Below are 15,040 nucleotides of genomic sequence, written 5' to 3'. Positions count from 1 at the left end.
CAGTAAGTTGGGGCAAGATTTCGACATCTTCCCTCCCCACCCACCCCCCGCACCCCACCCCCCAAAAATCCCATGAACCCCTACAGCTTATCGTTGAAGCCTGTTATATGCATATAATTGGCCCTCAATGGCCAAAACACAATCGTGATTGTTATAGTACTGTTTTACACAATATCGCAGCTGAGAGTAATGCATTGTGCATTCGCTGATTGTTCCATCCGCAATCACTTAGTTATTAAACAATAAAAAGTATATAAAGCATATTTCTATGAAGAATCAAAGAAGCACTCAAACATGAAATTTACTTGTATTTTTATCACATCCCTGTATCCCACTCCACTCTCCCTCCAGCTAGAAGACAAAAGATAAAATGAGGAGGCGAGGATTGACAAAGTATGACTCAATCATCACAACCTCCAGTGTTCCTTTCTGGGCCAAGCAACAATTGTACTGATGCAACAAATCGTTTCATTTATTCAGGCAGCACCGAACGACCACCCACCACCACTCGCACCGCATGATCCATCACCGGGTCTTCCTCCTCCCACTCCTACCTCCCAGCACCACCGATCAAACTTCGATCCACCACCTACACTCACACACTCTCATGACCTGCTAATGTCGATGAGTACCATCACCTTGTCATAGCAACGCACCATATCATACCTTGTACATCCTGCACTGCTTTTCGGTCTTCCCAATCATGCTCCTTCCTTCCAGCACAGTGCAGTTCTTATTGTCCATTACTCAACATCTCTTAAGGCACGACTCACCCTCTGCCATTTAGGTCATATAGGTTTCTGCCGTTATGACATTCTTAGTCTCACAGCATGGCCATCGGTGCGCATGGTGTTAACACGGACTTTAAGTCATTCTATGTATATGATTACAATGTTTTAATCCCAATTTTGAGAACATTCCAGCTAGTCAGGTGTCTTGATACGAGGCCTAATTATGAGTAGAGTAAGGTGGGATTAGGATTACCCCTCGTTCCTAATGTAACTTCTTTAGTCCTGGTTCTAAATTCAGTATTCTGAAAGTCTGTACTCTCTGGCTACCGGTTTCACAGGTAATTTCGAATGAACGATTTGCAGTGTATTCAACAAAAGGACAGAAGATGTATGTATGTGGTATAGGAGGCAGGGGTGGGATAAGGAGGGTTCACATCCTGCCCCACCTTACTCTATTCATTGCCATATTGCTGCACACATATCTTTGGGCTCCTGGATTTTTAATATGGGTTTTATAAAGTCAGGTGCCAATCGTCCGCTCTGAGTCTGTCGATTTGGAGCCATTCCCAAGAAACTCACAATGGACCTCGGTTAGAGTCGGATCGTGCTGTGACAAGCTGGCGAATGCCCGCAATGGCAATCCTTTGCTTATGCTGCATTAAAATAGTGAGGAAAGCTAACCTACAACACAGCTGCTCACAAACAACCGACTATTTCATCAAGCTCTTCCTCAAACTTGTGAAAAATTTCATTGTGGTATTCGCAATGAACTTCCGGTCCAGGAAGACAGGCTAATCTCTCCCGGTAATGCACATTATGCTGAGGCTGAGATTTGGTAAAAATGGGTGTGAGGAGGGGATGTTGGTTGGAGTGGTACCGATAGTATTTGGGGGAAAATGGGTGTGAGGAGGGGATGTTGGTTGGAGTGGTACCGATAGTATTTGGGTTCTTCCACAGCAAGTCAATTTTCATTCAGCAAACATAATCAGTTCAATTTCTGTCATTGTAAGTTATACCTGCTTCTTGTTTACCTTTTTGTCTTTTTTTGTATACATGATCGAAGCTCGTTGAAGAGCTGTACACAAGCTGAATGAAACAAAGCAAGAAGAGGAAGGGGAAAGTGGGAATGCAACAGAAAAGGAGCAAAAACAATCAACAATTGACAAACAAAAGGGAAGGGGAGGGAAAGCAATCCCAATAACCTGGGAAAAGGAATGCTTTGGTCTGACATTTATTTTCCACAATTTGTCTCTTTGCTTTCCGCTCCCCTTTATTTACTTCCTTATTTTGTCTTGTTTTTCAATTCAAAACTAATTTCATTTAAACTTGTTGATGCAACTTATTCTGTGACCTCGATTGCATCTGTCGATGAATCCTCCGTCTTGTTTAAACCCAAAATAACCGTACGACTGCTTTTCGACAGGCCACATGATCAACGCGCACCACTTTTTTGGGCAACGGTATCTAACATCTGAGTGTAAAAAACAAAATTATTTCCTATTTTGCTGCGTTGATCCCTCACGAGTTCTAAACATACAGCCTCACTTGTGGTTGCTCCTCAACCTTGGCAATCGCAATTGTGAACGTACATTTGCTCGGTGTAACTCCGAGAGTCTGTCGTAAATAAGGCCACATGTTTTTGATTCATTTTTCACTCTGCCCCGTGCCCTCTGCCTCCACCACTGCATGCACGTGTGCTCTCGGGTGAAACGTTGATGCAGATCAAATCGTTTTATGCTTTTGCTCTTTTCGCAACACATTCCATCCGATGTGGGCTTTGGCACCTTTGTAGCATTTTAAGCTCCAGGCCTTATTCTAAAGAAGCAGGCCTTGTCCATAGTGCTACCGCAAATTTCAACGAGACTATGCCTTCATATCCTGTCCCAGCATGAACGGCCAAGTGGAATTGCATCAGCCATCACAGCTGGGTCAATCGTACTGCCATTATTAATATTATTATGACTTATTAATATTATGAGCTACTATTATTATATTTTGTACAAGTCACTGTTTTGAGACGTGGAGTGCGTGAATGGTGTGATTGTGGTAAAAGATTATTCACTTATTTATTTGATTTCCAGCAACACCATTGCTTTTACCAGGTTGTGTTTACACAGGGTATATAACTTGATATTGCATCAAAGTGCATGATTGTGGAGAAGCTCACAGGATTAAAAAGAAGCACTCAATTTGTACTAATTTGTATGAGATGCTCGTTCACTTTGCTAATTTGCTGTGATATCCACGTGGCTTTGCGCTTGCTAATAAAGTTTTACGTGGGAACATCAAGTCGGTGGCTATTAAATACTTTAAACTTCATGCCAATATGTCTTGGTCTGAGCATCAATGTTTCCATTTGTTTTGAGGTTGGTGCTTTCTGCAAGCCATGTTACAGTCGGATGCCAGTCTCTCTTCTGGCAGTTACAGCCAAAGTGGGTCTCAACCATTCTTTCAAATTTGGAAGAAATCTGCAGTTGAGCTTTTTCCCCAACGTAAATGGGAGCAAACCTACTCAATTGAAATGATACCATGGAAGATGTATTTCAAAAGGTTGGTTGTCACTTCCCAAAGTCACACATGTAATATCACCCACCCCACCCTCAAAACAGATGACCAAAGCCATACAAAGTAAATCCAGAGCAAAAGTTAGTTATTTACACACGAAAGACTTTCCGATCTGCTTACCTCCTTTTTAAATATTTTTTGTGTACAAAGTCGAGGCTCGTGTAAGAGCTAACACATTAAACACCAAAAACATAAACGGACACATAAAACATACAATAAAGGGAGCGGGAGACAAGAGGGAGAGAGAGGAAAGCATACAAGCACAACAACAGTAGAGAACAAGGACGTCGGTAGATCTGTGGAAGGGAGAGGGCGTGGGAAGGCACACGGTATAAAACAAATTGACACTACTAGGAATTTCAGGAAAAAAGTTGGAGATTGAAAGAGGTGGATTTGGGGTGTATTAACGGGGGTAGAAAACATCAAGGTTTTGGATGGGGGAAGATAAGAGATGATGGTGAACAGCTGTTTTAAAGACCTGGTGGGAGGAGTGGGATTGAAGAGAGTGAGGGAGTTTGTCCCAGAGGCGGGAGAAAAGGGGAATGAAGGAGTGAAGGTGAGCAGAGAGTCGAGATTTTGGCAGTTTCACCAGAAGAGGGTTGCTGGCAGATCTAGTGCGACCTGTAGGATTATTTGGGGGACAGAGCAGGGGGCGCTAGGCCGGAGAGGAGTCAGTAGAAGACAGAAAGACCACCAACCTGCCTGCGGTGAGAGGGAGAAAGGCCCTCAGAATCAGCTTGATCAAAAACGTGATCAAAACCTTCATCACTTGTGATGTACCAAAGTTTGTTCACGGCATTAGAAAAATTGGGGTCTAAGGCGTCCTACGGGAGGTTGGGGTGGGGGTGTTGCCCCCCAAAATAAGTATTTTTTTGTTTGTTTGGTTAAAGTCTTATGATTGCGTCAGTATGATTATACATGCTGCCCTGTCTTCTAACAACCATTGAAATTGGTTTAAAATACCGTGATACTGTTTGAAATACCATTAGTTGCTGTCGTATACTGCTGTATTCTACCAGGTGAGTGCCCAGGGGTATTGCCACTATTTTTTTTATTCAAATCGGCATAATCATCCATTAGTCTCTGTGATATACATACCATATTAAACGCTATTTCAGTTTGTGTGTTTGTGCAGATCTCTGTCCCCTTCATAAGGGTAGGTTTTAAAGACCAATCTTTCAACACAAATGTGTGTTCACTACTGTCTATTTTTGAGGATAAAATAAACTCGAAAAACATTTTCCATTAAATAGTAATAATTGTCTATTATATTGGAATTGTAGACGTTGGTTTGCAAACCGAGCCTCAAGGGCGGTGTACAGAAACTTTTTTTTAAAATAACAATAAATACAAGGCACAGGGAGGTGAAATTCGTTGCACATGATGTGCAACGTGCGCAGAGTAAAACGAGTGTGCATTTACACCTGTAGGATAGCTAATAATAAAGAAGATATATGCACACCTCACACTAGGCCAAGGACTCAGACTTTGGCATGCTCACGAGGCTGCACCATCGAATAAACTGTTCCGACCCGTCATATTTGACAGGCTTTTTACTCATCTATATTATAGAACAGAAGTGTACATCTGCCCATCCATGTAGTACTTCCTCAGTTTCAGCGCTAGCCCGCCAAACCTTCTGTGGAACGTTTTGGGGTCCTCGTGGATGTCCTAAGGTGGGTGGGAGGTTTCAGAAATTCCTCAATACAGTTATAATTTTCATTCTGTACGAAGTGTTTCGTATCCGCCCTTTATCGCCAGCAGATTAATCTGTGTAGGTTATCATGTGAGAGCGGCGTTTCTATTCGTGGATGAATAAGTGGGGTCTAACATTTCTCACCAAACAATGGAGAGAAAAATCACATCAGTAGCATTCATATATATCTCACACACACACACACACACACACACACACACACACACCTTTGATAGATTTGGATGAGAGATGATAGATTTGGCGGACCCAAGTGGGAGGGGGGCCTGAGATTCAGCAAACCCGAGTGTGAGAGGGGTGGGGGGGCCTGAGATTTAGCGGACCCAAGTGGGAGGTGGTCCTGAGATCCGCAGACCCGAGTGGGGCAGGGACCTGAGATTTGGTGGACCCAAGTGTGAGGGGGCCTGAGATTTGGTGGACCCAAGTGTGAGGGGCCTGGGATTTGGTGGACTGGAGTGGAAGGGGGGGAGGGGGTGAAATTTGGTGGACTCGAGTGGAAGGTGGGCCTCAGAAAGATGAGGACCTGTGGCGGGTGATGCACGCATGGATAGGTCCTGATTGGTTGCATAATGGTTGTGATTTGCACGTACATTGGTGTGCATGGGTCGTGATTTGCACACACGCATGTACGATTATGGTTTATACACGTTTTGCTTTTGGTTTTGCTTTGGCACGTTTTGTTTTGTTTTGTGGGACATCATATGCTAGGTATTGTATGCACACCTATTATTTTTATGTGTTAAATACACATGTACATAATGTGCACATGTGGTACTGCATACACACATACATACGTACAAACACGTACGTATGCATGCATACACACACATACACAAGTACATACATACACAGACACGCACATGGACATGCACATGCACACACACACTAACGGAGGTGAATACATTGAGACCTGGTAGATATCCTTTCCATTTCCAGAGGCGCACCCACGTGTGGGGGTAACGGGCAAAAACAACTTGAATGCACACACACACACATACACACATACACACACACAAACACGCACACACATATACACACACACCAACACACATATACATACACAAACACATACACAACCACACACACATACACACACATATACATAAACACACACATACACAAATGCACACACAAAAATACACATACACAAACGCACACACAAAAATACAAACACACACATACACAACCACACACACAAAACACACACATATACACAAACACATACACAAACGCACACACAAAAATACAAACAAACACATACACACACACACAAAACACACACATACACACACACAAACACACACATACACCCACATACACACCCACATACAAACACACACAAAAAAACACATACATACACACACACATATACACAAACACACACACACGCATATACATACACAAACAAATACACAACCACATACACAAAAACACACACACAAACACATATATACAAACGCACACAAAAAAATACACACATACACACACACACACAAAAACACACACACACACATATACAAACGCACACAAAAAAATATACACACACACACACAAACACACACACATACAAACACAAAGGTGGATACATCCAGACCTGGGTTTTACCTTCTGAAACCCGCATTTTGAGCTAATAATAATCAACGGCACACACAGTCACGTGTGGCCCACCAACAACCAACTGTGAACAGTTGGAAAGGTCCATAAATTCTCCCGATTGTATGTAAGGAGTGGTGTCGAATAGGTAAGGGATGGAATAGGTAAGAAGTGGTGTACAAAAAGCAAAGTGTAACTTTACTTGTAAATGTGCTGCAATTAATTTTATTTGTAATATAAAGTTATTTCATTCATCACAAGGGGGCGGAAATTTGACATCTCGCCCTGAGCAAGGCTGTTCCTCGACACGTCACTGGCCCCGCCCCCTTTTATTAGTTAAATGCTAAGTGACGTGGCATAGGCAGGCGGATTAAATACCCAGAATGCACCACGGCAAAGAACATGGCGAATCATCAATCTGCACGGGCTGGACTTGCCCGGTCCCACTATTGGCTCCGCGATTTGCACGATTTGCCCCCCTATCCCCGCCCCCCATTTGAGGTAGAGTTGGGTTTAATAACGACCATCATTAACTTACTAGGTTTAAATAGTCTGCCAACGTGTAGGGCAAAACCACCACAGGATGTTCAAATATACGCGATTCCCACCCAAAAGGTTCACTGTGACGTCACCAGAGCTCAAACACCTGAAGCTATAATAACTCGCACTCGCAGATTAAGCATTCCAGTGTTACCGTGATGACGTCACGTTACAAGGTGAGGCATTTTCATTTTCATTTCATTTAAACGAACTAAAGCACAATAAGCAGCATCAACGGTTCCCTTTTCTCCACCCAAACGTTATAAGTAAATATAATCCACAGGGATTTATTTTCACAGGATTAACAATCACAAATCTCCCGTCGACCATTTCGACCCGAGTGGTCTTCATCCGGACCAACCCAGGAAACGTACACCAGGTGTTAAAATATTTTATTGGTTTTGTAAAGTTGAGAATGTCGATTTATATATTTTATTCTTCGAGAATGTGTTTTTCTCGGTAACATTGTGCCATGCATACCTTTACCTGTTTTGTTACCTAATTGGCTTTCAGTTTCATTTGTGGCTCACTGTGATTATAATGGAGGGGACTGATGTCACATGGACGAAGGAAGATGTGAGTTGGAGGGGGACACACAGAAAAGCAGACACCGACAGACAGACACAGACAGGCAAGCAGACAGACAAGGACACACATAGACAAGCAGACAGACAGACACAGGCAGACAGATAGACAAGCAGACAGACAGACAGACAAGCAGACATTTGATTTCTGATGAACTTTATACAAACGACTAACACAAAAAGTATCTGAGTCTTTCATTTCCTGTGTGTGAATTGGCCTTTGGTCATTGTTATTTGTTAAAGTGTTGTGGTTGGTGGTTCAGTAACCAACAAGTTGATGAGCCAACGCTGAGTCGGGGTGTTTCTCATTGTGGTCTTCAATCTGTGGAGAGTTGGGGATGATCCTGCTGATGTGGTAAGAACCACTGCAGGTTGTCCACCTTGCTACAGGCTGCAGTATATTGAATCTTGTGCATATTTGACTTGTTCATTGCATCATTACCTCCGCCACCAAAGGTGGGTGGAGATTATGTTTTCACCCCTGTCTGTTTGTTACTTGGCAATTTTTTTTTTTTTGACAAGCATGTTGATCACTGCGGGGTGTGTGTGTGTGTGTGTGTGTGTGTGTGTGTGTGTGTGTGTGTGTGTGTGTGTGTGTGTGTGTGTGTGTGTGTGTGTGTGTGTGTGTGTGTGTGTGTGTGTGTGTGTGTGTGTGTCCGTGTCCGTCCGTCCGCGTCCCGTATACTTTTCTACAGGTCACAATTTTGAACCGATCTTCACGAAACTTCATGAAATGGTACAGTTTGTGGTCCGACAAAATCCTATTTATTTTTGAGGTCAAAGGTCAATATATGCCAAAGGTCAACCACTTTTCTCAAATTACTAAAATCCTTAATTTTCATCCGATTGACTTTAAATTTGAATCTGATTAACACATCAGCAAACTGAATTCGACCACCAACTATTTTTGAGACCAACATAGGCCAAAAGGTTAACATAGGCCCAAGGTAAACCACCTTCAAATTTGTAAAACCCTCAATTTTCATCCGATTGACTTGAAATTTGAAAAGGATTTTCGTATCGGCTTACTGAAACCAACCACGAATTATTTTTGAGGTCAAAAGGATGCTCTAGTGACTGCCATTCTACTTAGTTATGTTTTTCCAAGTGTCGCTCTATGAGTGATTTTTCATTTGTTTGTTTGTTTGTGAACAAAATATCTCAAAAAGTTGTGGACGGATTCGGACGAAATTTGGCAGAGATGTAGCGTATGTGACACAAGGACGAAATGATTAGATTTTGGTGAAGATCCGGATTCGGATCCGGATACTAGAATTTTTAAGTGGTTCTTCACCATTGAGAGATGGGGCCAAAATGATATACAGCAGGATATCTGAAAAAGTTGTGGACGGATGATTTTGATTAAATGTGATTTTTTGTTGTTATTTTCTGGTCTACCCTGGGATACCAAACGTAAACTGTTCACCTGGCGGAGGTATTCTCTCTACTGTGTGCTGTTCTAGTTTACAGTCTGTGTTGTTGGTACCATTCCCCGATCTTCCACCCCACCCCTCGCTCTCCCCACCTACCCACACCGATGAGTACGAACTGCATCACATCTGGTACCATCTTCATCTGTGTTCAAAGCATGTTAATGTTCTTGTCCCTGCTGCCTAAGGGTGTATGTACTGGTTTCCCATTGCACGCATCATTGCTTGGTGCTTCCATACAATCAGTGATGAGGCAGTTCCTCGGAATGAAATCTCTGCAGCTCATGAACCCTTTAAGTTCATGCTTTCATGAATTATTCCTGTTATTTTCGTTTCGGTCCTTAGGTTAATTCATTCTCAAAATTACCTGAAGATCCCAGGCCGAATAGTCTCCACAGGTGTACCCTCTCGTAGTCCGGGTAGGTTTGAATAGGAAAGATAATTTCCAATGCAGGCCACTTCACCTTCATCTGGCAAAATTCCCTTATTCATAACAGTCGTGTGTTCATATTATTCTATTTGCAGGTTGACACATCGTTCTAAATTGTGAGGGGGTGTGGAAATCCAATGAGTCGATGCAGACCGAGCTCACACATTTCATGCATTTGATGAGGCACACCTTAATTTATTAGGAGATCGCTGCCAATTAAATTCAAGATAGCAGCATCCCACTCTTCGAAGATGCTGGCCAATGATGATGTCATTTCCAGTTAATCTTTAAAATAATCATGCAATTTTGCTTCTTTTTCTTTGCTCTTTTTTTTTTTTCCAAGTCGGTAATATGTTTTGGTTGATCAGGTGTGTAAGTGCAGCATTCTGGGCCAATGCCTGTGCATGTCCCACTCTTTTAAGCCAATAAAGAGATAGTGCCACCTATTTTGCATGACAACAGTCCTCGTAGCTAATATTTCAAGATTGACATTGGTTAGAGTGTCAGCAATTTCATTAGCAAAATGTTCTATACTAGATGCTACAAGAACAAGTTCTCTACCAGCTGTCAATATTCCATAATGTGGGAGCACTACCATCCGCAGCCATTCTCCCCTCGTACTAGACCTTCTCTTAGATGCAAAGCCTCAGCAGGGGAGGCCTTCAGTAGAATTAAGTGTGGAATGATGTATTCCGCGTCGCAAACCCCAATCTTAGACGGCATAATCCTTTTGGGGGGTCTTTCATGATAAATATGGTGGATTCATATTAGTACTCATAATGGATCATGTAACTATTAGAAAAGTTAGTTGGTTTAACCCTTAGATTCAGGGATTGGGCATGCATTTGAGCCTTACAAAGTGGCCCACAAGGTTTTTGTACACCACTCCTTTCCTATGCCATCTCCAGGCGCTGCATGACATCATTTCCGGGCACCGAAGGGGGCCTGGCAATGACGCACGCTGAAAGGGAGTACTCTGTTTTTACTCCGGTTTGTTTGTTTGTTTGATTGTTTGATTGTTTGTCCCGGCGATATCTCAGCCATCCTTTGAGCTAGGATGCTCAAATTTCCGCACAATGGTGAGCAAGTCCTTTGACAAAAACATTATTTTTTGTTTTTTGATTAATCAATTAATTCATTAGTTATTTAATTATTATCGGTTTTATACTATCGGTTACGGTTACGTAGTTATACTACGGTGTGGACCCCGGTTTAGAATAGGTACACCGTATCCCTGCGCATCGTAAGAGGCGACCAAGGGTTGGCGTCAGGAAGGGCATCCGGCCATAAAAAAAACATTGCCTCAAACAGGGAACCATGATTGTCATGGGGCCCGCAAGGCTAACCCCCGCTGTAGAGGGGAAAAATGACCTTAAAACGATCATTCATTCGTTCATATTCATTCATTCAATCAAGAGCTTATTTATTTCCTTTCTCATCTGGCCATTATCTCGGGCACCTTTTGAGCTAGGAACCTGATATTTGGACATGACAATGACCAGGTGATGTGGCTGTAAAGGGTATTTTTGATTTTTGATTAATCAACTAATCGATTAATTATTTAATTATTCGATTAATCACTTAATTAATTAATTACGATTAATCACATTTAAAAAAATTGTCCCCAGATGTTGCACAGGTATCCATTCCCCTCAGCCTGGCACGAATTATGGGATGTAATTCACAATGAAATGCCAGAAATCGTTTGTCCCCCAGAATAAATTTTGCCAATGCATTTTATGCCAACATCATGCAGAAAACAGGTCCCAACATAACTCAAGCAACATTAATTAACCACATTTGACCCATTGCTGACCGCCACACACCAGACTCCGCCAACCCACACGTTGATCATCCCACTGAGCAATTGTAACATCCAATTGACCCTGGCTGATAATTTAATAACACACGGCAGGTGTAACTACAGACCGACTACAGTCACTCCTGTCTCCAGCCAAAACCACTCCCATGGAAAACCCAGGCAGCCACGTCCCTGCCAAAATCACACAGGATGCCAAGCGCATATTTAATTATGTAGACAGCTCCCACAACCAACCTATACCATCCTAAGGTCACGTCATCCACCCTCGGGTTATAATATACACCTGGACCCCACAATTTCAATCTTACAAAACAGAAATCTCAAACATCTCAAAAACATTTATTCAACAAATCACAGCACACCCCACTGTGTCGATGTCTATCTTTCCCATGTGTCACTGTCCACAAGATCTGCCACACCCTTTTGGCCGAGCATGACTCACATTAATGACACGAGGTGCTTCTCCCAAGGAAGTCACCACAATTCCGGTTAACCAACAAGCCACGACATAAACACAAAAGTATATGACCATATATGACAACAGTTTAATATAAGACATACACTCATCATATACACATGTAAACATGACAATACATGAGACCCAACAGCAGACTGACATATAGATCTCACATGAAGGTTCGTATTATCACAATCTATCAGGCACAAAACGTTTGCGAGTCGTCACTCACAAACACGATCGAAAATACCTGGCCACTGCCGGTGCTCGAGATGGTGCATGCACACCTTTTGCTGCGTGTCCCGGTGTTTGGACACAATAAATATATGCAAATACCTATATCTATCTTTAATAATACACGCACTACTGCAAAGGCTAACTTGAACCACCATCCGAGTTTTCCCTTTCATTGCTTCAGCCTGTCTGTGAAACACCAAGGTGGAAGTTTGCAGCCTCACCCAAGTTTGCACACAGGCCGACCCTCACAGGTACACCTGTCGGACTGCGCAAAGCCTCCTCGCACACCACACGCACGTCATAGCATGAATTGAACTTGATTCACGTAATTATTTATTTCTCCGTGAGAATTCGCCGTATCCACACCGATCTGCGACGCACTTTCTGCACAGATTCTCAAAAATTTATATATTTCATGATTTGACTCTTCTATTTATTTATTTATTTATTTTTTTTGTATACAAGATCGAGTCTCGTGAAAGAGCTAACATTAATCACACAAAAAGTCAAACCGACATATAAAACATAAAATAAGGGGAGCCGTAGACAAGATGGGGAGAGAGGGGGAAGGACACAAACACACATTTGAGAGCAGGGGCATCGGGAGATCTGTGGGAAGGGGAGGGCTTGGGGGGAGGAAGCGTGGGAATGGGGGGGGGGGGGGGGTGGGAGAAGTATAAAACATATGGACACTGCAAGGACTTCCAGGAAAGAAGTTGGAATTTCGAAAAAGTGGATCTGGGGTGAATTAGCGTGGGTAGAAAAGATGAAGGTTTTGGATGGGGGAAGATAAGAGATGGTGGTGAACAGCTGTTTTAAAGACCTGGAGGGATATGAATACAATTGCATGGTTTTAGCTCCTTAGCCTCAGCAGGGTAGTGTGGAAGTACACATTCTTGCCACTGAGCTGTTTATATCTTGGGTTCAAATCCTGATCCAGCTATAAACTGTCATCCCGGTGTTTTGCAGGCAGGGTTGTTCATCAATGCGTGTGCCATCCCTCGGATGGACGTTAAACCGGCATCAGTTGGAGGATGTTGAACATTCCACGGTGTCCTTCACAAAGAGTAGGCGAGCTATCGCCGGTAACCTGAATAAATGACTAATTCCTGCACAGATTGACCACTGCGAAGGCAAAGGCAAACCCTCCAGTACAGCCTTGCCAAAAAGACTTCTTTGCCACCGATGCTCTGTCAAGACAGATTCTCAAAACTGCAGGTGCTTCACTTATCAGGATTACATCAATGACGTATCAGGATTACATCAATGACGTATCAGGATTACATCAATGACGATGTGTTCATCTTATTTCATCAAACGTATCCAATTTCGTTGACACAATGTTCGACGCACATGAACTCGAACCATTGCAAACGCAGACAAATATATAAACAATATAAATAAATACCTCGGTATGAACAATAACAATTAGCATATTTCACAAAGTTACGATTTTCGAAAAGGATCGAGTTACAGGAGAGATACAGTTTGATTAAATGAGATGCGGATGAGACACAGAGGCTTTACTGTTCAACATGACTCTTCATGTCCATCACATTACTTACAGTGCATTCAGAAAGTATTCAGACCCCTTCACTTTTTTCACATTTTGTTATGTTGCAGCCTCATGCTGAAATCGTTTAAATTCATTTTTTCCCTCATCAATCTACACTCAATACCCCATAATGACAAAGAGAAAACAGGATTTTAGAAAGTTTTGCAAATTTATTAAAAAGAAAAAACTGAAATATCACATTGACATAAGTATTCAGACCCTTAACACAATACTGAGTTGAAGCACCTTTGGCAGTGATCACAGCCTCGAGTCTTCTTGGGTATGACGCGACAAGCTTTGCCCACCTGGATTTGGAGATTTTCTGCCTTTCTTCTCTGCAGATCCTCTCAAGCTCTGTCAGGTTGGATGGGGACCGTTGGTGGACAGCCATTTTCAGGTCTCTCCAGAGATGTTCGATTGGGTTCAAGTCAGGACTCTGCCTGGGCCACTCAAGGACCTTCACAGAGTTGTCCCTAAGCCACTCCTGCGTTGTCTTGGCTGTGTGCTTAGGGTCATTCTCCTGTTGGAAGGTGAATCTTCGGCCCAGTCTGAGATCCTGAGCACTCTGTTTCAGATTTTCATTGAGGATATCTCTGTGCTTTGCTCCGTTCATTGTTCCCTAAACCCTGACCAGTGCCCCAGTCCCTGCTGCTGAAAAACACCCCCACAGCATGATACTGCCACCACCATGCTTCACCGTTGGGATGGTATTGGGCAGGTGATGAGTGGTGTTACGGATTCGTCACTTCCGCTGTGGTGGCTTTCATCCACTTGAGACATTTCTGTTTCCATGTATTATTATTATTCTTGTTTGAGGGGAATAGCAATTATTATTGTCAAAAGGTAAAAGGAATGTTTTAAAAATGAAACCGGATCGGGAACCGGAAGACTAGGAAGAAGAAGAGAAAAAAGGGCGGAGCGAATGAGTCAGACAAGAAAGCCGAGTTGCTCCAGGTTCTGAAGCGAACGTTGGCGAGCCAGAGTCACTTGTGAACTTTAGGGTTTCCGGGCGAGGAATTCCTACGACGGAGTTATCCGCTGTGACCGGTCAACCTGCATGTCAGGTTTTGCGATCGATTCAGGAGAGAATCATCGCCGTGCCGTGCGCCACGAGACCGGGTCGTGGGCCATTTTGACTCGCGCAGGATTTGTGTTTCGCTCGTGGTTTCGTTTCTTTTCAACAATTCTCACCGCATTCAGACGTCGATCTGGGGCGTGTGTGTGACACGCATTTTTGCAGGCTAATTCGTCCATACCCGAGGGTGTGATCTCTCGGTCGCCTGTAGGGCGCCTTTGGATTTCCCTGTCGCCTGGAGGGCGCCTTTGTACAGCTTTGGCTGTGTGACTGCCCTGGCCATCCGCACAGGATTCTGGTCGTTTGG

The 15,040-nt window shown here is 43.1% G+C and overlaps 2 protein-coding genes across 7 annotated transcripts in view; both read left to right on the top strand.

Moving 5' to 3' along the window:
- LOC137424701 (calcium/calmodulin-dependent protein kinase type II subunit alpha) overlaps positions 1–3,020 on the top strand; it is a 314,922-nt gene extending 311,902 nt beyond the window's left edge. For 3 of the 5 annotated variants that reach the window (XM_068112435.2, XM_068112438.2, XM_068112437.2), the window contains one exon: positions 356–505. In XM_068112435.2, coding sequence (XP_067968536.1) covers positions 356–374 — 19 coding nt within the window. In that variant the 3' untranslated portion in view covers positions 375–505. Of the gene's footprint in view, positions 1–351 lie in introns of all 5 variants that reach the window. The other 2 variants (XM_078775810.1, XM_068112436.2) reach the window with 1 other exon arrangement.
- A 3,975-nt stretch (positions 3,021–6,995) lies between these two features.
- The window catches only part of UGT8 (UDP glycosyltransferase 8), a 112,814-nt gene continuing 104,769 nt past the window's right edge, over positions 6,996–15,040 (top strand). The window contains exon 1 of one of the 2 annotated variants that reach the window (XM_068112430.2): positions 6,996–7,319. In XM_068112430.2, coding sequence (XP_067968531.1) covers positions 7,302–7,319 — 18 coding nt within the window. In that variant the 5' untranslated portion in view covers positions 6,996–7,301. Of the gene's footprint in view, positions 7,320–7,444; positions 7,523–15,040 lie in introns of those variants that run through there. The other variant, XM_068112432.2, reaches the window with a different exon arrangement.

This window comes from Myxine glutinosa, chromosome 4 (genome assembly GCF_964187855.1).
Source record: "Myxine glutinosa chromosome 4, kmMyxGlut1.1, whole genome shotgun sequence".
Taxonomy (NCBI): domain Eukaryota; kingdom Metazoa; phylum Chordata; class Myxini; order Myxiniformes; family Myxinidae; genus Myxine; species Myxine glutinosa.
Note: the sequence above shows the minus strand (reverse complement) of the source record. Positions and strands in the feature narration are given on the sequence as shown.